Source organism: Marmota marmota, unplaced genomic scaffold, assembly GCF_001458135.2.
Source record: "Marmota marmota marmota unplaced genomic scaffold, marMar, whole genome shotgun sequence".
Classification (NCBI taxonomy): domain Eukaryota; kingdom Metazoa; phylum Chordata; class Mammalia; order Rodentia; family Sciuridae; genus Marmota; species Marmota marmota.
The window spans coordinates 14,259,840-14,281,266 of NW_025999853.1; the positions used below are offsets into that span (position 1 = coordinate 14,259,840).

Genomic DNA, 21,427 nt, shown 5'->3' on the forward strand with positions numbered 1-21,427 from the left:
TGTAATCTGAAGAGTCTTAAGTGGGCCAACAGTACTGTTTTAATTAATTAGCTATTAGAAATCAGGTTTCCATTATACTGTCAGTCTCTTTTTGTATAAAAAGAAACGATCAGACATTCTTTTTATATCAAAAACTGCTCCTAGAGGCACTGTTTTTAGGATATTCTGGCATTTATGATTGAAAAGTCATAAATACTCTTAAACCCCCCAAGGTCTTAGAGCACTAAAATAAGATAAGAATATTTATTTACATCTTCCTAATATCAGTTCTTTCATTTCAGGCAACTTCCTTATAAATTAAAATTAAATTTTAGGCAAAAATATTGAATCATACAAAGCATAATTAAAAGTAGACTTTGTGTAATAAACAATAATAGGAAAAAATTAAGTTTACATTTAATAAAAGGTAGACCTATTTCTATTAAAATTATGGAAGAGAAAAAAAATAATTTTGAGGAAATATCTCTCAAGTTATTTAATTTTAAAAAACCACCTTATTTAAAATACGATACTGTTTCATAGGATTTAAATAATAAATAAACCTATGTGTAATCTCTGCCCATGTTAACTGTGGACTCCTTCCCCATCTCTAATATCTTGTAATCATAGTTGTGATACAGCACTCTGTCCCAGCATTTTCTAGGGCACAGACTACCAATATCCCTAGAATTTTTTAAATGATTATTTGAAGATATTTAAATGCAACTAGGATATCAAATGCTTAAAATTCCAATCATTCAATTATTGACTACCCTAAATGTATTTATATGAGCAGTCTCATTTTCTTCATGTGGAAAAATATTGGAAAAATCAGAGGAGCAACTTAATGAAAATGCCAAATGAAAACTCTGCCAAACCATTGGCTGACAGACTAGGAACTGGCAACAAACTGGGCCATTTCAAAATAGACAGAACCCTTTTATTACAATCAGAGTTACCTGGTAGGTAACCAAATAAATATTAAAGTTAGAGATAATTACTATGGCTAGATGAGCAAATTGAATACACATCTTTATGAAAAACAGGAGCAGTCACAATTATTTGCTAGAACAGTTTGATCCAATCCTACCTCTGGCTTCAGGATGTTGAGATACAACTCCACTATTAGAAATAGGAAAGCATATTATATAGAAGATTTCCCAAACCAAAGATTATATTTACTGGATAGTTGAAATGACTCAAAAATTATTAGCACTAAAAAAAAATTATCCATGCTATATAGCCAATGTTTAGAAAACATTATTATCCTTACCTGTATGTTTTCTTTGTTGGTAAGAGGTTTTCCTGAGTCAAATGACTGAAACAACTGTCAAAAAAAGCAAAATATTAACAGTAGGAACTAGATAATTTGAATATTCTTTTCAATGAAACTATTAATGTGTACCATTTTTATTGTAAAAGTAATATATGCTCTAGTCATAAAAGATTAATATAAAAAATAAAGTAAAAATCATACATAAGTCAATTTCCTTTGTGAGGTCAGCGTTAATATTTTTATGTCTTCTCTACCAATTTATTTTTAATGAATTTTTTAAAATTATATATGGATTTGAATTTCATTTTCACTAAGTATTACATCATAATTTTTTCTGATACCATTATTTATAACTTTGGTCTGATAGGAAATACTTGCCTAAGAATGTAGCCCTGTTAACCTCTTGCCCACTTTTAGACACCTAAGGGGGCTGCTTCCCATCATCTCTCCACAAATCAGCCTTAGCTTAAATAACACTGGTGACCATTTTGTCTGTATTTCTGACTATTGCCTCTGTATACATTCCTGAATGCAGGATTTCTGGGTCAAAATATAGGAATATATTGAGAAAACAGAAATGGTCTGGCCCATATATCGAGAAAACAGAAATGGGCTGGCCCAATTTACGTTCCCTCACATATTGTGTAGAAATTCAAAATTCTAACAGCATTGAGGATTATCACTTAACACTGTCTTTCCCAGCTTGAGGTAAAACTGTATTACTATTCAGAATGACTATTTTTGTGGTACTTTTGCTTGTTTTGTGAATAATTTATTAATGCATTTAGCTATAAATTTAATGGTGCATCAAGGAAATTATTCATTTGCCAGAAGAGACTGTTGTATCCTGGAGCAGAAAAAGGCCCTCTTGGAATAGAAAGCCCTTTGTAAAAGATGTCCATTAAGAGAAGCCAATACTGACATCCTTGCATATCAGCTCGGTCACCAGGAAGTCACCAAAAGCTTCCATAAAGGGTCTGCCTCCACATGGTTGGTGTACTACCTCTTTGCCTGAGGTAATTCTATGGTCATAAGAATGTTCAAGAGAGGCTAGTGGTACAGGGTAAAACCCTTACCATTGAGGAATAAGAGACTTGTTCTATCCCAGTTGCCCATGGCAGGGACCTTCTTTTCAATGCTCTCTGGAAGTAACTTTCCCACTTTTCTGGTGTAACTTTACCATTCATTCACCATACACCCTGGAATTGCCTCCCAATACATTATTTGCTTCCAAATCTCTGTCTCACAATCTGCTTTTGAGGGACTCCCAAACCAATACATCATATATAGCTTTCAATGGAGGAAAATATTAGTGTTTTTAAAAATCATTTTTTTTTTTTGAAGATACATTTTGCTGCCTAGAATACATTGAAAAGTTAGTAACTGAATGTGGTGATGGTGGTATCTCTGGTGATACAAATTGAAAAGAGTTCATAGTGGGACCTTAGATTTGGTGATAAGAGCAGAATCTCAATATAAATATAATGTTAAAATATAGAATTTTTAAAGGACTATGAAAAGTCCAATAGTAATCCATAATTTTTTTTTTCAGTTACTTCCTTTACAAGTGAAACTTAATTCATTAATCCCTTCTTTAAATAACTGGCCTGCAGCCTAATAACATTGGCACCTATTTTAATTATAAACCCTGAAAGCATTTCCTCTTTTAATTACACTTTTTAAATTCCCAATTGAAGCTGGAAAGCTGCAAATTAACTTTGAGAATACAAAATTTGAAGTCAGAATCTATTGGGAGATAATTCGCCCACACAGTTATCTTATGAAGCTTGTGGATAAAAATGAAGGCTGGAATTTACATGTAAAAATTAGTTCCAGACTTTTTGATTGTTTATTTGGGTGAAAACTGTGGCCATTGAAAATTCTCATTTCTCATTATTCTACCCAATTGGTTTCTTTCCTTCTCATCTTCTAAATGTGGATGACCTAAAGTTCAGTTTTCTCTTTTCTAGATTTCTCTATCTGCCTGGGATCCTAGCTGATTGTACCTAGTTCTATTATTTAAAATCTCTATGTTAATGCTTCCAAACATACCTGCAACCCCACCCTCTCCCCTGGATTACAGTCTCTGCCTCTATATATGCTACATAGCCACCTGGTTGTCTACTATGGATCTCATATTTATCATGTTCAATTCCTGCCAGGAGCAGCACTCCCCTTCTCGGTATATGAAAACTTCTTTCTACCAGTCGTTCAAGTTGAACATTCTGCATTCACCTTGACTTAAGTCTCTTACATCCCAAACCTAAACCATCATCAGCAAATGCTGTCAGCTCTATCTTCACAATACACCCTGAACAGAACCACTGCTCACTCCCTCCACCACTATTACTCCAACTATTATCATGTCTCAACCAAATTGCTTGCAACAGCCTTCTCATTGGTCTCCCTATTTATACCTTGCTTGCTCACAGTTTATTTCACAAAAAGCAAACAAAGTAGTTGATTTATATTTAATTCCTATCATGTCATGTCTCTGCTCAAAACCCTTGTCGGTTACAGTTTCCCATCGGGTAGAGAGTAAATGCCAGTCCTGACTGAGCCTCAGGAGGTTTTACATAACCTGGCTCCTGGGTTCTACCCTCCTCTTCTCTTTCCTGAATTCTCATTTGGCCTTGTTGTTTTCCCTCAACCACATCTTGCAAGCATCCTTCTCAGAGCCTTTGCCTTTATAGTTCCTCCCACTTGGGAGGCTGTTCCCACAGATCTTTCCATGGTTCACTTTCCTCAAAACCTGGTTATTAGAGACCGGCCTGAATAAAACAGCAACCTGAGCTGCCCTGGTTAATAGTTCCCCTCAGTTCAGCTGGATTGACCCTCATACCTCCATCTGACTTATATTTATGTGCTAAATATGTTTATTATTTGTCTCCCCCCTGGACTATGAGATCCATTTGTTCTTTACTGCTCCATCCCCAGTCTAGAAAAATACCTATATTCAGTAAGCACTTGAGAAACATTACACATGAGTTAAAATATAATTTTAATAGCAAAATACAAACCATTTGTAATAGGGAAAGACTGTTGACTAAGATTCAAGCAAGAAAATACTACTAACTTAATCCAGGCAAGAAGATGAATTCATTTATACAACAAAAAATGAAGGAAATAACCAACTAACCTCTCTCTTGATAGGAAGGTAGTAGATAAACAGACAGGTAGACAAACACATACATATCCACACACATACATACCATGTATGCCATATAACACATAGATATTCCTTCTATGTATAGATATAGATATATAGATGTTTATTTATTTACTTATTTTGTGCAGTGCTGGGGATTGAACCCATGGCTTCATGCATGCTAGGCAAGTGCTCTAACACTAAGTTACACCCCCTCCCTATAATAATAAATTACAATGTTGTAGCAGTCATATGGAATAAAAAGAAGTACATTTTAGGGGAATATGCTGATGTAGTAGACACAATATGTAAAATATAATGTCAGCTTATGCAACTGATTTCCAAGTCTTACAGATAATTCCCCCAGGTTCTTTTAGGTCCTCTAAATTCAAATCACACCAGAATGTATTATGTCTGTCAGTCTCACTCCTCACACATATGGTTTCCCTCAGGCAAAGGGACTTTCTACCCTGCCTCTCACCCATTTCCTTTATTCTTGGCTCACATGGATCCAAGCATCTGCCTACAGCATCTGATTCCCAGATCACCATGAAGACCAAAGCAGAGGAAAATAATAACTCACTCTGATTTAATTTCTGCTTTCATCATGAACTCTAGTACTTGTTTTCAAGAATTCTCCAGTTATCTAGTCTATAAATACAAATCAAGTGATCCCGGTAAAACTGTCTCCTAAAACCAAACATTCTAGGCAAAATGGAGAAGAATGTTCATTCCCCACAGAAATCAGAAGAAATCTGAACAAAATATTCTCAATTCATTGATGTGATGTTTATCAATCAAAAAGGTCCAAATGAGTTATAAGGAGAGATTATTTTGAGTAAGAACATTAACCAGAAATTATAGGATTAGACTAAAAAACCTAAAATGTGTTGGCTGATGTGTCTAAAGAACTGGCTTATAATAACTATAATAAAAAGCAATATTCAGTGTCCCTGTGCCAGAATTCCATTGCAAAAATTTACTACAGAACCTTGCTATATCCCTCATGACACTGTGCTATTCCAGATAGATTAAAACTCATAAAATCTAATATTAGCTGTAACCAGATTTAACAAAGCAGTGTGGAGTACTGGAGACATGTAAATATGCTGTTGTTGGAATGTTTCCTAGATTTTAGAATTATAACCTTCGAAGACAAAGAACAGTTCAAATTAGTAAGTTACCTTAATTTTTCCAGTAGCTTTAAAGCCAGAAGGCACTGGACAAGGCATGTTTTTCCCATAAAATATCAAGGATAACTCATAAAAGGCCTCAGAAAAGAAGTGCAAATCTGTAAGGACTTCTATCTGTAAAGAAAAAAAAGAAGATTTTAAGTTAAATAGTTTGTTTCACTTACAAAATAAAAACTTTAGAGAAAAATAACCAACTCTGAGATCCAAAATTTCTGCTTAGTGACAGTAAAGTATTATGAATTAATGTTTACTAGCTAGGGAGTGGATGGATCTTCACATGTCTGTACATATGCCATTTTACATGTGCGATGAACCCAGAAGCTAACGAACAGTAACAGGAAGGTGTTGGAAAGAGTGGGCAGTTATCAGAGGTTGCTTACTTCATCAGAGGCAAACACACAGAAATAATATAGCCATGGAAAAGTCTTAAAAGTAATTCTCTTCCCATGGTAAATTGTGGCTTAAAAGAAAAACAAAGCTGAAACTTTCCTGATGTTCTCTGGGGAAAGTAAAAAAAAAACAGGAGACTAACTCCACAACATATCAATATAGAGACAACTACTAATTTTCTTATCCATAATTATTAGCTTAACATTAATTGATCACTATGCATTTTACATGGCTTATTTTGAATATAAACCAGCAGGACTACTGGGAAATGATATAAAGAAAAGATCAAATTCAAATTCATGTGTTCATTCAACATGTTTATAGGGCACTTCTTAAACAGTAAGCACTCTTGGAGGTTCCACACCTTTGGATGCACATTTAGGTAAATGTAGGTGATACATGAAGACACAGTATGAGGAAGCATGGAGTCTGACAAAACGCTACTTTCGAGACTGGGATCAGGAAGAACAACTGTGAGGGGAAGCCATTCAAGAGAAGAGATGGTAATGACATAAGCCACAAAGTCTTATGAGAATTTGCCAAGAGGGTCCTGAGAATAAAGGTCATGTGATGGGAGCAGTTTTGTATCCTAGAGTGTTCCAAGAACAGCCTGTGTGGCTGGAACTCAGTAATTGAGGGGAAGAGGGTGGGAAGGTGGGTATGACAGTAGATACAAAAGTCATATAGAACCTGCAGGTCCCAGGAGGAACTGTCTTTCCTATGGGGTAAGAAGTTAGTAGAGGCTTTGGAACAGAGCCTTAACCTGACTCGTATTTTGAAAACATCCAGAGACTTTAGAGAGAATAGAGAATGAAAAGGTAAAATGTGCTCACAGGGAATAAAATGCAAAGTTGGATAAAGACATACACACACACACACACACACACATAGTTTATGTTATGTATATGCATATATATATATATATTTCTATTATATTTTTTTATATAAAGCAAAATTCAATTTATCCTTAGCATTTCAATCTATCTTACTCTCCGTTTTCCTTTCACTACTAGTTTAGGAATCTCAAGAGTATATAAACCTTAAGGAAAGAGGTAAGTTAGGGGAAAATTGACTATACAAATAAAGCCTGAAAGGCCAGGAGAACATTAATGGGAAAGAGGAAGTTGCTTGTTTATTGAGTGCAAACTGTGTCATCTTTCCTAAGACACCTTAATCTCTAACCTCCCCAGTGCCACGTAGCACCAAAGTAGACACTCAGAGAGACATGGAAACCCTTTCAGGTTTCTAGATGTCCATTTGTTCTCATTATTCCTATAAGAAAACCCTTCCCAGGATCTGTGTGTGGGTTAGTCTCCTCTAGTCTTGACTCTTAAGAGTCTGTACATGGACATCTGTCAAGGCTATCTCTGGTTGCAGTTTATCATACCAATCTGACTGTTTAGAAAAGCAATGCTGTTAAGAATAGACATAATATTTCCAGAAGTGACCAATGCCATGAACACAAACAAGCCAGAATAGACAAAAAGAACTGGCTATATAAATCAACCCTTCACTCACACAAATACAGAACTATCAGTACCCTTCCTAGGAATGTTTAATATGTGCAGAAGAATAAATCTTTGATGAGGTCGACAGATCCAGAGTGAAGCCAGACCAGTTGATTGTCAAGAAGTTTTACAGCTTCCCCTGAAAGAGACTAGTACACACAGAAACTGAACAGAATGATGGATTACTGGGTACACTGTCAGAAAGGATCATTGTTTGCTGTTTCCTGATTGACTTTTCTTTCTTACCACTCACTGACCACAGTTTGCTTCAGAAAGATCCAACAAACTTTGCTCAGACAGGCGGTTATTTCTTCCTCTGTGAGATCTATCAGTACTTGCTCTTTTATATTGCATCTGTTATTGCAGCTGTCAAACCCCTAATTCAGTTTTTCAATCCTAATAAGCCAGTAAGATCTACTTCTGTCTCATCCTCCTCCCAACACTGTCACCAGATACAAGGATGATGTCATTCTCCTGATCAAAATTCTAGCATCCCCCATCCAACCCAAAGCTGCAGAATACAGTCCACAGTTCTTCGCTGATTTTTATTTTTTATTTTGTTTTTAAAAATTTATTTTTTAGTTGTAGTTGAACACAATACCTTTATTTACTTTTATGTGGTGCTGAGATCGAACCCAGGGCCTTGCATGTGCTAGGCAAGCGCTGAGCCACAACCCCAGCTCACAACCCCACAACCCCAACCCCACAACCCCACAATCCCAACCCACAACCCCAGCCCCCTTCACTGACTACTCCTGAATGAAAACAGCTGCCACATGCTAACAAACTGCTGTGGTTTGAATGTGATCTCCAATTGTTCATGTAGTAAAACTTAGACTCTGAATTCACATATTGATGATATTTGGGGTGAGGCCATTAGGAGGTGATTAAGATTAGATGATATCATTAGTTGCTTATAAGGAGAGGAAGGGAGATCTGAATCTATGCCTGCTGATCTCTCACCACATGATACATTCTGCCATGTTATGATGCAGCAAGAAGGCCCTCAACAGATGCAGCCCCTGGATCCTGGACTTCCTAGCCTTCAGAACTCTGAGAAATAGATGTATTTTCTTCATAAATTACCCAATCTCAGATCTACTGTTGAAGCAACAGAAAAAAAAGACTAAGACAATAAACAAAAGTCATCTAACCAAAAAGTTTGTTCTGAATTCTGACTTTCAGGGCCCTCCTGGTTCTCCTCCTGATGCTTTTAATGGCCACTGCAACCCCACCATGCTTCCTTCCTCTTAATAACAGACCAGAATATACCTGTTATCCAATTCTGTCTCCAGATTTCTCCCATTTCCCTTACTGCACAACCTCCCCATTATGTCTTCACAGTCTGGAATTCAAGCCGGGTCCCTGGTTTTCTCCATACCGTGGCCCTCTGGTGTTTCTCATGTTACCTTCTGCAACCCCCTTGCTCAGAACCTCCACTTCAGCGTGACTGAACCATCGCTGCCCCCTAAGCAAGTCCATACTTTTTTCACCTTTGCATCTTTCACACTGTTTTCTGCCAAGAACATTCCCTTCCTCCTCTCTCCCACTCAGTTGTAGGCTTTCCAAGTCTAAATTCTTATCTTCTTATTGAAATCTCAAGGCTAAAAGCCATTTTTCCCTCTTTTAAACTCTTGGAGACAAAGCTTATCAAGCTAATTTGCAAATGATAAAGTGACAAGTACATATATGTGACTTGTGTATATGTCCCATCTCTCTTCCCAGTTCTCAAAGCAAGAAAGGACCATGAGTGACGTTTCTTGGACTCAAGTTACTAACATGGTGCTTTTAAATAGAAAGTACTCAGTAAAGGTTGTTTTAGAATTAAATCAATGAACATTTATTAAGTATTTTCTAGGTTAGCTCCACTAACACTAAACAGAATGTACAAAGCAGACATTTTATAGATGTCTGCAAATTTTAAATTCAATCCAATAATTAATGACTGAATATCAAGAATGTGAATTTATTTCTCAAGTTAGTGTAGGAAATTAAAAAATAAATAAGATACAGCCCTAGCCTTAAGAATTTTGCAATCTTAAAGAGACTACTGTTGAGAGACTGGGAAAATTATATGTAGTTTTAAGAAATGTGTTTTTGAAATTCAAAAGCAAGAGAGTTCATAAGAATCAATAACTCAGAGAAGGTGATCCAGAAATTTTCATGATCAACGATGAATTATTTATTCTTGAGGTTAAAATATATCAGTAGCACCAGAAGTCCTCTTAGGAATTGCTTTATTTATAATTAGAGGACAATGGACTTTTCTCAGAGGCCCAAAGGGTCTGAATGAGATAGTAGTCCAGGGGAAAGCTAAGCTTTCCTCATTAAAAAAAACAGGAGGGATGCAGGAAAAAAAATGGAGGGTACTTCCAAAAAAGGAAGAAGAGGTGTGCTGGAATATAGTGCTGGTGGCCACTCACTCCTAATTGCAAGAGCTGATTATGTGTCTTCAGTGACGCCTTGTGGGTAATTTCGACAGCCATAGTGGGTGCATTCACAAAATGGAAGAAAACTGAAAAATACAAATCAGCTTTAAAAAAGGGCTCACATGAATCATTTTCCAGCATACACCTGATTATGCCACAGGAAGAGAGGCAAAAGCATAAAATGATGGCCAAGAAGTATTTTAAGCTCAAGAATGCCAAATATTCTATTTTAAATTATTTGTACTTCAATTTTCCTGTTTTCCCAAAATTCAGTAAAGTGCACAAAAGAAACAAAGGTCCTAGGTAAATATGTTATATATGTTTATGTATGAGTATAACAGTATGTGTGTACGTGTGTGTGTAGAAAAATGAATGGGGTTGAATTCCATTTAAGAGTTGAGGAGAAATCCAAGACGGCGGAATAGAGAGGTCCAAGATGGCAGAATAGAGGAGGTCCTGTTTCTGGCTGCTCTGTGGAATTGACCAAGAAAACAGTCAGGCGGCGTCTCAACAAAGTCTCACCTAGATGGAATACAACATCTCAGAGCAAGCGACAGGGCCCCTATACAGTGGATTTTCATAGAAACCACCAGAGCTGCCACCACCTGCACAGAAATCAGAGCTTCATGTTCCAGTAAGACTCCTGACTCCTGACCCAAAGCTTGCAGTTCCAGCGCACACACAGCTCTCAAGCAGAGGAGCAGAATCACCTCATCAGCTGTGCTCCACTCCCATGCAGGTCACAGGCTGCAATCTAGCCATAGCACAAGGCCATCCCAGCTCCCCCCACCTCACCAGACACCCCTGTGCTACAAGCAGACTGACTGCATCTTGGAAAACCTTTCTCACCATTTTTTGTTGCGCGTGGCTATCAGCGCAGACCATTTGAACAGGTACCTGGTTTCCACCTTCCTCCCCTTCCCTCCACCCAGCACAAAACCACTCTCAGCTGAAAGGGCACCGCCCCCCCGGAGCAAGCGAAGGGCGAGAGGTCCCACAGTTGGGACCTGATAAGCAAAACAGGGGAGGGGTCTAAAAACCTGAAGCAAACTAGAGAGGCCAGGGTTGATCCGGGAAGCTCCAGGCAGGAGAGGGGGCTCAAGTCTTCTCACCCTGGTTACCTACACAATACGTAGGTCAGAGACTCCAGCTTAAAACAACTCCCCCTACTGGAAGAGAAGAGAAGCAGGAAGGAAATGGAATTCTAAGAGGTTTTTTTGTTGTTCCCTCCCGCCCCAATATTATCCTTTTTCTTTCTCTTCTACCCTTCTATCCTCTGGCTCTCACAACTTCAATATATGTGAAACCAAGAACTTTACATGAAATAGAATTTTGAGAACTGAGTCACCTGAATAAAAATTATGGAGAATTGCATAAGGCCTCCCCTTTTTTAAAATGTTTTTATTCTCTTTTTTCTTTCTTCTCTCTCTTTTCTCTTTCTTTCTTTCTTTCTTTCCCTTTTTCTCTTCTTCTCTTTCTTCTTCTTTCACCCTCCAAATTTTACTATTTTAACATCCTGTAATTTTCTAAATACATATGTGTGTTTGTTTTTTTGTACTCTACTGTCCTCCCATGTACTTGTCTACCCTAAATTACTTCCTCTCTATTCCCTGCTACTAACACTCTTCATTAGAGTTCTCCTTCAAATTTCCTAAGTTATATTAACCCCATACCCTCACATCTTTCCCCCTTACCATAGCATCCTATGCCCGACCCCCAGTTCACTGTCCACCACCAGAAACTGTACACCTTTTATAAAACTACTGATTATATTATTTTAAATAATAATTGAATCCAACATTTCTGGACATTGAGATTAACTATAAATGTCTTAATATCAATAATTTGTTCATAGGTGATATACTGTTGATATTAGGATCTGTTAACATTGTCCTTCCCCACAAAGGAGGGATCTTGGAACCATACAAGAGCAATACAAATCTATAGGGTAAAAACAATAAAACTCCAGTCCCACAGAGCTGAAAAGAAAGAAATGTGAGAAACATAAAGAGACAAGGGAAGAAAGTACCACAAACAATTCAAGACAACACATCATTAGAAGATGTGTTGAATGTGCAGAAAGAATGACAGGGAAAGATTTCAGGATATACATGATTAAATGCTTTGGGATCTCAAAGAAGACATTAGAAAACAAATACAGGCAGTGAAAGATCACTTTGAAAATGAGCTACATAAACAAATCCAAGAAACAAAAGATCACCTCAACAGGGAGATAGAGGTTATACAAAAAACAAAAACAAAACACACACACACACAGAAACCCTTGAAATGAAAGAAATAATAAACCAAATTAAAAAATCAAATGACAGCATCACCAACAGAGTAGACCACTTAGAAGATAGGACATCAGACAATGAAGATAAAGTATATCATCTTGAAAAGAATGTAGATAGCACAGTGAAAATGATAAGAAACCACGAGCAGAACATTCAAGAAATATGGGATAGCATAACAAGACCAAATTTAAGAGTTATTAGGAGAGAGGAAGGCATAGAGGTCCAAACCAAGGAGTGAGCAATCTTTTCAATGAAATAATATCAGAAAACTTTCCAGACATGAATAATGAAACAGAAATCCAAATCTAAGAAGCCTACAGGATTCCAAATGTGCAAAATCACAACAGACCTACACCAAGACACATTATAATGAAAATGCCCAACATGCAGAAAAAGGAGAGAATTTTAAAAGCCACAAGAGAAAGGAATCAGATTATATATAGGGGTAAATCAATTAGGATAATGGCAGATTTTTCAACACAGACCCTGAAAGCTAGAAGATCCTGGAACAACATATTTCAAGCTCTGAAAGATAATGGGTGCCAACCAAGAATCTTGTATCCAGCAAAATTAAGCTTCAAATTTGAAGATGAAATAAAAATCTTCCATGATAAACAAAACTTAAAAGAATTTATAGCTAGAAAACCAGCACTACAAAACATCCTTGGCAAAATAGTTCATGAAGAGGAAACAAAAAATAATGAAAACCAGCAAAGGAAATAGTACACTAAAGGAAAAAACTAATCAAAGAAGAAAACCAAATCAAGTTAAATAACAAAAATAAATAAATATGTCTGAAAATGCAAACCATTTTCAATAGAAACCCTAAACATTAATGGCTTAAATTCACCAATCAAAAGATATAGGCTAGCAGATTAAATTGAAAAAAAAAAAAGATTCAACAATATGTTGCCTATAGGAGACTCATCTGTTAGAAAAAGATATACACAGACTGAAGGTGAAAGGTTGGGAAAAATCATACCACTCACATGGACTATGGAAGCAAGCAGGGGTTTCTATACTCATATCAAATAAAGTAGACTTCAAGCCAAAGTTAATTAGAAAGGATAAGGATGGACATTACATACTGCTCAAGGGAACCATATACCAACAAAACATAACAATCATAAATATATATGCCCCAAACAATGGTGCAGCTAAGTTCATCAAACAAACTCTTCTCAAGTTCAAGAGTCAAATTGACCACAACACAATAATTATAAGTGACTTTAACACGCTTTTCCCACCACTGGATAGATCTTCCAAACAAAAGTTGAATAAAGAAACTATAGAGCTCAATAACACAATTAATAACTTAGACTTAAGTGACATATATAGAATATTTCAACCAGCATCAAGCAGATACACTTTCTTCTCAGCAGCACATGGATCCTTCTCTAAAATAGACCATATACTATGCCACAAAGCAACTCTTAGCAAATACAAAATAGTAGAGATACTATCATGTATTTTATCAGATCATAATGGGATGAAATTGGAAATCAACAGCAAAATAAAAAATAAAAATTTCTGCATCAAATGGAGACTGAACAATATGCTATTGAATGAACAATGGGTTACAGAAGACATCAAGGAGGAGAGTATAAAATTCTTAGAGGTAAATGAGAACACAAACACAACATATCGAAATCTTTGGGACACTATTAAAGCAGTACTAAGGAAAATTCATTGCATAGAGTTCATTCCTTAAAAGAAAAAAAAAAAGTCAACTAATAAATGACCTTAAATTACATCTCAAAGCCCTAGAAAAAGAAATCAGCAGCAAAAGCAGTAGAAGGTAAGAAATAATTAAAATTAGAGCAGAAATGAATGAAATCAAAACAAAAGAAATAATTTAAAAAAATTGACAAAACTAAAAGTTGGTTCTTTGAAAAAATAAATAAAATTGACAGACCCTTAACCATGCTAACGAAGAGAATGAGAGAGAGTACTCAAATTACTAGCAGATGATATGAAAAAGACAATATCACAACAGACACTACAGAAATACAGAGGATAATTAGAAATTATTTTGAAAACTTATACTCCAATAAAATAGAAGACATTGAAGGCATCAACAAATTTCTTCAGTCATATAATCTGCCCAGGTTGAGTCAGGATGAATACACAGCCAAGTTCTACAAGACCTTTAAGAAGGACTAATACCAATACTCTTCAATTTATTTCAGGAAATAGAAAAAGAGGGAGCACTTCCAAACTCATTCTATAAGGCCAATATCCCCGATTCCAAAACCAGACAAAGACATTTCAAAGAAAGAAAACTTCAGACCAATATGTCTAATGAACATAGATGCAAAAATTCTCAATAAAATTCTGGCAAATAAGATACAAAAACATATCAAAAAGATTGTGTACCATGATCAAATGGATTCATCCCAGGGATGCAAAGTTGGTTCAACATACGAAAATCAATAAATGTAATTCATCACGTCAATAGAATTAAAGATAAGAATCATTTGATCATCCTCGATAGATGCAGAAAAAGCATTTGACAAAATACAGCACCCCTTTATGTTCAAAACACTAGAAAAACTATGGATAACAGGAACATATCTCAACATTGTAAAGGCTATCTATGCTAAGCCTCAGGCCAACATCATTCTTTTTTTTTTTTTTTTAATTTTTTATTGTTGGCTGTTCAAAACATTACATAGTTCTTGATATATCATATTTCACACTTTGATTCAAGTGGGTTATGAGCTCCCATTTTTACCCCATATACAGATTGCAGAATCACATCAGTTACACATCCATTGATTTACATATTGCCATACTAGTGTCTGTTGTGTTCTGCTGCCTTTCCTATCCTCTACTATCCCCCCTCCCCTCCCCTCCCCTCCCCTCTTCTCTCTCTGCCCCCTCTACTGACATTCATTTGTCCCCCTTGTATTATTTTTCCCTTTCCCCTCACTTCCTCTTGTATGTACTTTTGTATAACTCTGAGGGTCTCCTTCCATTTCCATGCAATTTCCCTTCTCTCTCCCTTTCCCTCCCACCTCTCATCCCTGTTTAATGTTAATCTTCTTCTCATGCTATCATTCTTAATGGAGAAAAACTGAAGGCATGCCCTCTAAAATCTGGAACAAGACAGGGATGCCCTCTTTCACCACTTCTATTCAACATAGTTCTTGAAACACTGGCCAGAGCAATTAGACAGACAAAAGAAATTAAAAGGATATGTATAGGAAAAGAAGAAATTAAAGTAGCTCTATTTGCTGACGATATGATTCTATACCTAGAAGACCCAAAAAACTCCACCAGAAAAATTCTAGAACTAGTGCATGAATTCAGCAAAGTAGCAGGATATAAAATCAACACCCATAAATCAAAGGCATTTCTGTATATCAGTGACAAAGCCTCTGAGAAGGAAATGAGGAAAACTATCCCATTCACAATATCCTCAAAAAAATAAGATACTTGGGAATCAACTTAACAAAAAAGGTGAACAATCTATACAATGAAAACTACAGAACCCTAAAGAAAGAAAACAAACAAGACCTTAGAAGATGGAAGGATCTACCTTGCTCTTGGATAGGCAGAATTAATATTATCAAAATGACCATACTGCCAAAAGTACAATACAGATTTAATGCAATTCTAATCAAAATCCCAATGGCATTCCTCATAGAAATAGAAAAGGCAATCATGAAATTCATATGGAAAAATAAGAGACCAAGAATAGCTAAAGCAATCCTAAGCAGGAAGAGAGAAACAGGTGGTATTGCTATACCAGACCTTAAACTATACTACAGAGCAACAGTAACAAAAACAGCATGATATTGGCACCAAAACAGGCCGGTAGACCAATGGTACAGAATAGAGGACACAGAGACCAACCCACAAAATTACAATTATCTTATATTAGACAAAGGTGCCAAAAACATGCACTGGAGAAAAGATAGCATCTTCAACAAATGGTGCTGGGAAAACTGGAAATCCATATGTAACAAAATGAAATTAAACCCATATCTCTCACCATGAACAAAACTTAACTCAAAATGGATCAAGGAATTAAACCAGAGACTCTGCATCTAATAGAAGAAAAAGTAGGCCCTAATCTTTTTTAAAAAAAAAATATTTATTTTTTTAGGTGTAGATGAACACAACACAATGCCTTTATTTGTTTTTTTGTTTTTTTTTTTTTATGGTGCTGAGGATCGAACCCGGCTCTCACCTGTGTTAGGTGAGCGCTCTACCGCTGAGCCACAATCCCAGACCGGTCCTATTCTTCATCATGTGGGATTAGGCCCTAACTTCCTTAATAAGACTCCTATAACACAAAAATTAAAATCAGGAATCAATAAATGGGATGGAATCAAACTAAAACATTTTTTTTCTCAGCAAAAGAAACAATCTGTGAGGTGAACACAGAGCCTACATCCTGGGAGCAAATCTTTATCCCTCACACATCAGATAGAGCATTTATCTCTAGGATATATAAAGTACCCACCAAAATATAAACACCAAAATATAAATAACCCAATTAATAAAGTAGCCAAGGACCTGAACAGACACTTCTCATAAGAGGATATACAATCAGTCAACAAATATATGAAAAAATGCTCATCATCTCTAGCAATCAGAGAAATTCAAATCAAAACTACTCTAAGATATCATCTCACTCCAGTCAGAATGGCAGCTATTATGAAGACAAACAACAATAAGTGTTGGCAACGATGTGGAGAAAAAGGTACAGTCATACATTGCTGGTGGGACTGCAAATTGGTGCAGTCAATTTGGAAAGCAGTATGTGGATTCCTTGGAAATCTGGGAATGGAACCACCATTTGACCCAGCTATCCCTCTCCTTGTACTATGCCCAAAGGACTTAAAAACAGCACACTACAAGGACACAGCCACATTAATGTTTATAGCAGCACAATTCACAATAGCTAAACTGTGGAATCAACCTAGATGTCCTTCAGTGGATGAATGGATAAAAAAAATGTGACATATATACACAATGGAATTTTACTCAGCAATAAAAAAGAACAAAACCATGGCGTTTGCAGGTAAATGGATGGGGTTGGGGAAAATAATACTAAGTGAAGTCAGCCAATCCCAAAAAAACAAATTCTGAATGTTTTCTCTGATATAGGGGGTTGACTCATGTTGGGGTAGGGAGGAAGAGCATGGGAGGAATAGATGAATTCTAGGTAGGGAAGAGGGGTGGGAGGGAAGAGGAGGGGGCAGGGGATTAGCAAGGATGGTGGAATGTGATGGACATCATTATACAAAGTACATGTATGAAGACTTGAATTGGGTGTCAATATACTTTATATACAAACAGAGATAAAAAAATGTGGTATATATGTGTATTAAGAATTGTAATGCTAAAAAAAAAGAATAGAGTTATCTTAGATTAGGTAGAGGGAAGTGAAAGGAGGGGAAGGCAATGTGGGGATAAGAAAGATAGTAGAATGAAACAGACATTATTACTGTATGTATGTATGTGACTGTATGACCAAAATTATTCTAAAATATGCATACTCAGAAAAAAATGAGAAATTATATCCCATCTATGTATGACATATCAAAGTATATAAGTGCATTCTACTGTCATGTATAACTAATTAAAACAAATATAAAATTAATTTTAAAAATTAAAAAAAGAAGAGTTGAGGAGGTAAAGAACAGGGAGTAAATCTGCTGGATGTTCAGTGATCCACATGCAAAACAAACAACCAAAGTGGAAGCTTGCAGGAAAGTGGGTACAGAGAATGAGATGTTCGAGGTTCCCTTCCACATGGGGTTCAAGCTGACAGCACATGAATCTCAAAGGCAGAGAAACTTCACTGACTTCTGGGTTATAGAATTAGTTCTCTGGTCTTATTAAGTCAATTGCCTGTGCATTGAAAAATCCTAATATACCACAATATACATAAAGATTCTTAGGAATAAATCAACAGAAACCAGAACACTGGCTTGTTGCTCTGAACCAGGAAGCCAGTCTTGAAGAAGTGGTGATTTGCAAATTCCTGGTGTTAGTTGAGTATTGTTTCTAGAGGTAGCCGTTCCTCACTCCACTGTGGCCCAAGCATAAAATGATCAAAACCTTTTTAACTGGCTATTTCTTATACTTGATTACAATGATGTGAAAGTTATTTTTTATCAATATACCACAAAATTATTATCAGCTTATTATTATGAGTATTAGAGTCAAATTAATGCATAACAGTACTCATAATAGTTAAAGGATATCAAATGTTTATGACATACCTTGAGGATTCTCGCTTCTAGATTTCTGACAATGTCTTGGCAAATTCCAGAAACAAAATATTGGTACAATGCAAGGAGAGGCAGAACCTGCCAGGGGAAAAACACCCTGTTTCAAATATATTTCATCAAGTTAGTAACCTAGTAATCAAATTTATCCAAACATTTAGCCAGGCATGATGGTGCACACCTGTAATCCCAGCAATTTGGGAGAGTGAAACAGGAGAATGGCAAGTTGGAGACAGTCTCACCAGTTTGACAAGACCCTGTCTCAAATAAAAAATAAAACAAGCTGCGGATGTGACTCAGTGAGGTGCAACCCTGGGTTCAATCTCCAGGATCACAAAAATAAAAATTAGGATATGTGATTATAAAGTATTCATTGAGTTTCCACGCTAGCAAACTAAATCATTTGGCATAAGTAAAGAAATCTGGCTAGCAAACGCCTTATTAATTTCAGGGACTTACAGTTCCTTGTAGATACCATTTGGTATCCCAAAATGAGGCTTCATGTCTCTTTAAGCATGGAAAAATTAAAATCCAATTAATTATTTTCCTTGAAAAAACTAACATAAACGAAGCCTGTGGAAAATTTCTACCAAATGAGCAATCAAATAAGTGTAAAATTTAAAGCAAAAGAACTCACATTCATGTCCCCTAACTAGTTCTTACTTATTCATATCAGTGTCAGCCACTTTGTGTTTTCGATTAGTAATTTTTTCATTGGTAAAAACAAGTTTAAAACATGTCCATTACGTGTGAGGCACTATTGAGTGAGAACAAAATCTAACAAGTTCCAGCCTTTACATAGCATGTATTCTACTGATTAAAACCCAGCCTTCCTCCTCACATAATATTTTAAGTTTTCTAGAATCAAATCAAAAGCTCAATTGTTTTTGAGGTCTCATGGCTCTAAGTGAAGGCTAATAAACAATCAATATTTCCATTAACTCAACCACTATCCAACCAGAGACAAGACAGTTTTGCTCAGACATTGGAACGGCCCCTGGTCTCAGTTCAAATCTGAAGTTCTGTTCCTGCAGCTGTAGCCTGACCCTCCAAAGGAAGATGAAATAAGAATTGAGAACCCCATTGTTTAGCAAAGTTATTTCCTATGGTTCTGCAGCTCTGGGTCCCCTAGCAAATGTTATATTTGAAAGAAGTCTCCTTAGCCACTTGGCTGCTTCTGAAGAAGGTCAATAAGTAGAAACAGTTACTTTTTACAAGTTTAGCTGGGGAACCTCTAACAGTAGGTCAATTGGTGGCTGCTAACAGCAACAACTATTTTAAAAAATTTTTTAATATTTATTTTTTTAGTTATAGGTGGACACAATACCTTTATTTTATTTTTATATAGGATATGTTATTACAAAGTATTCATTGAGTTTCCATGCTAGCAAACCAAACCATTTGGCATAAGTAAAGAAATCTGGCTAGCAGTGTCTCACACATGCTAGGCAAGCACTCAACTCTGAGCTACAACCCCAGCCCACAGAAACAGCTTTTTAAAAAGGACAAGAACTTAAATGACTTCAAACATAATGCAATCTATTTTTCTACAATTATGCATTACAAACATAACATAGAACCTTTTCTACAATTAATGTAGCACAAAACATTAAGAGTTTGTGATTACCTTTGAGATTTAGGGTTTTTTTTTCTTTAGTGAGAAATAAAACACACAATTTTATTGCTGAAAGTTGCTCAATTATTCAGGGAAAAAAACATTCTCAATTTCTTAAGCTTTATAGAGGGAAAACAAGTCTCATTTCTCTTCCAATGCAGTGATATGTATTATATATGAATATGAGTAGGCAGCTAAAGGTTACCCAGGGAATAGGATCATTTTCTCAATCTAGAAATGAATCCCTTTACCAGGAAGAGGAGCACCATTTTATCATTATTTTTAATAGACATTTTCATCCCAAATCTGCCCAGTGTTAAAAGCATTGATAAATTGAAGAGGTGCTTTTAACACCTCTTCATTTTAATACCTGATTTTATAATTTAACAATACATTTCAGGGGCAATAAATATTTTTTAAAAGATGTTTATTTTTTAGGTATAGATGGACACAACACAATGCCTTTATTTTTATGTGGGGCTGAGAATCGAACCCGGGTCCCATCTGTGCTAGGCGAGCGCTCTACCGCTGAGCCACAATCCCAGCCCCAATAAATATTTTTAATATAAAGAGAGAGTTGAATTTAGAAGAACAATATGCCAAGAGAATAGAAAATAATACATGAAAAACAGTATGAAAGTTATGGAGTAAAGGAAAATAGTAAACGGAGAAGGAAAATATGTCAAGAAGCAAACATAGGGGGGAAAGAGAGACAAAAATAAGAGTATAAGAGGAAGAGAGAAAAGAGCTTAAAAAAAGAAAATAGATATGAGGATTAATAAAACACACCAAATTGTTTTTAAATGCAACCAACTTTATCTTATATACTGTGATTTCTTTCCCCAGGAAAGGAGAGCTATATTTGGACTTCGGGGTTTCCTAGGACATTAGGAATTTTCTACTTTTTATCTCATCGTTAGAGTGGATTGTTCTCTTTGATGTACCCTTGACAGAGAAAAGACACGAGACACAAGAAACGTATTTCAATATGGAAGTACACTCATAGTTTGGGTATTGATAAGAACTGAACAACTTAATGCTGTAAGTTACTAGCGCACTACACTCCTATGTTTGATGTTATCTACCAATGACACAGTCTAGTCAATTTCACCATGTCTTAAGAATAAAAGAAGTGAAGTAATAGAATAAAAACGGAAAAAATACAATGTAAATAATGATGTCAAAATACAATGTACAAAATACAATGCAAACAATGTTAAAGAAAGACTGTTAGTTAATATATTTTATTTGTAAGTATAGATAAGAATCCTAAATATAAAAGTGAAGTAAGAACTTTAGAACACTAGCGAAACTTGAAAAGTAGAAAGTAAGTGGGGAAATATGCCA

General features: G+C 35.9%; 1 protein-coding gene across 3 annotated transcripts in view; it reads right to left on the reverse strand.

Annotated features, from left to right (window-relative positions):
• The window catches only part of Cfap54 (cilia and flagella associated protein 54), a 293,504-nt gene that overhangs the window by 128,400 nt on the left and 143,677 nt on the right, over positions 1–21,427 (reverse strand). For all 3 annotated transcript variants that reach the window (XR_007347741.1, XM_048803590.1, XM_048803601.1), the window contains 3 exons: positions 18,460–18,546; positions 5,588–5,710; positions 1,253–1,306 (listed from right to left, as the gene is read on the reverse strand). Coding sequence is in view for 2 of the 3 variants with exons in the window: in XM_048803590.1 (XP_048659547.1) it covers positions 1,253–1,306; positions 5,588–5,710; positions 18,460–18,546 (264 nt within the window). In the remaining variant the exon portion in view is untranslated. The remainder of the gene's footprint in view (positions 1–1,252; positions 1,307–5,587; positions 5,711–18,459; positions 18,547–21,427) is intronic.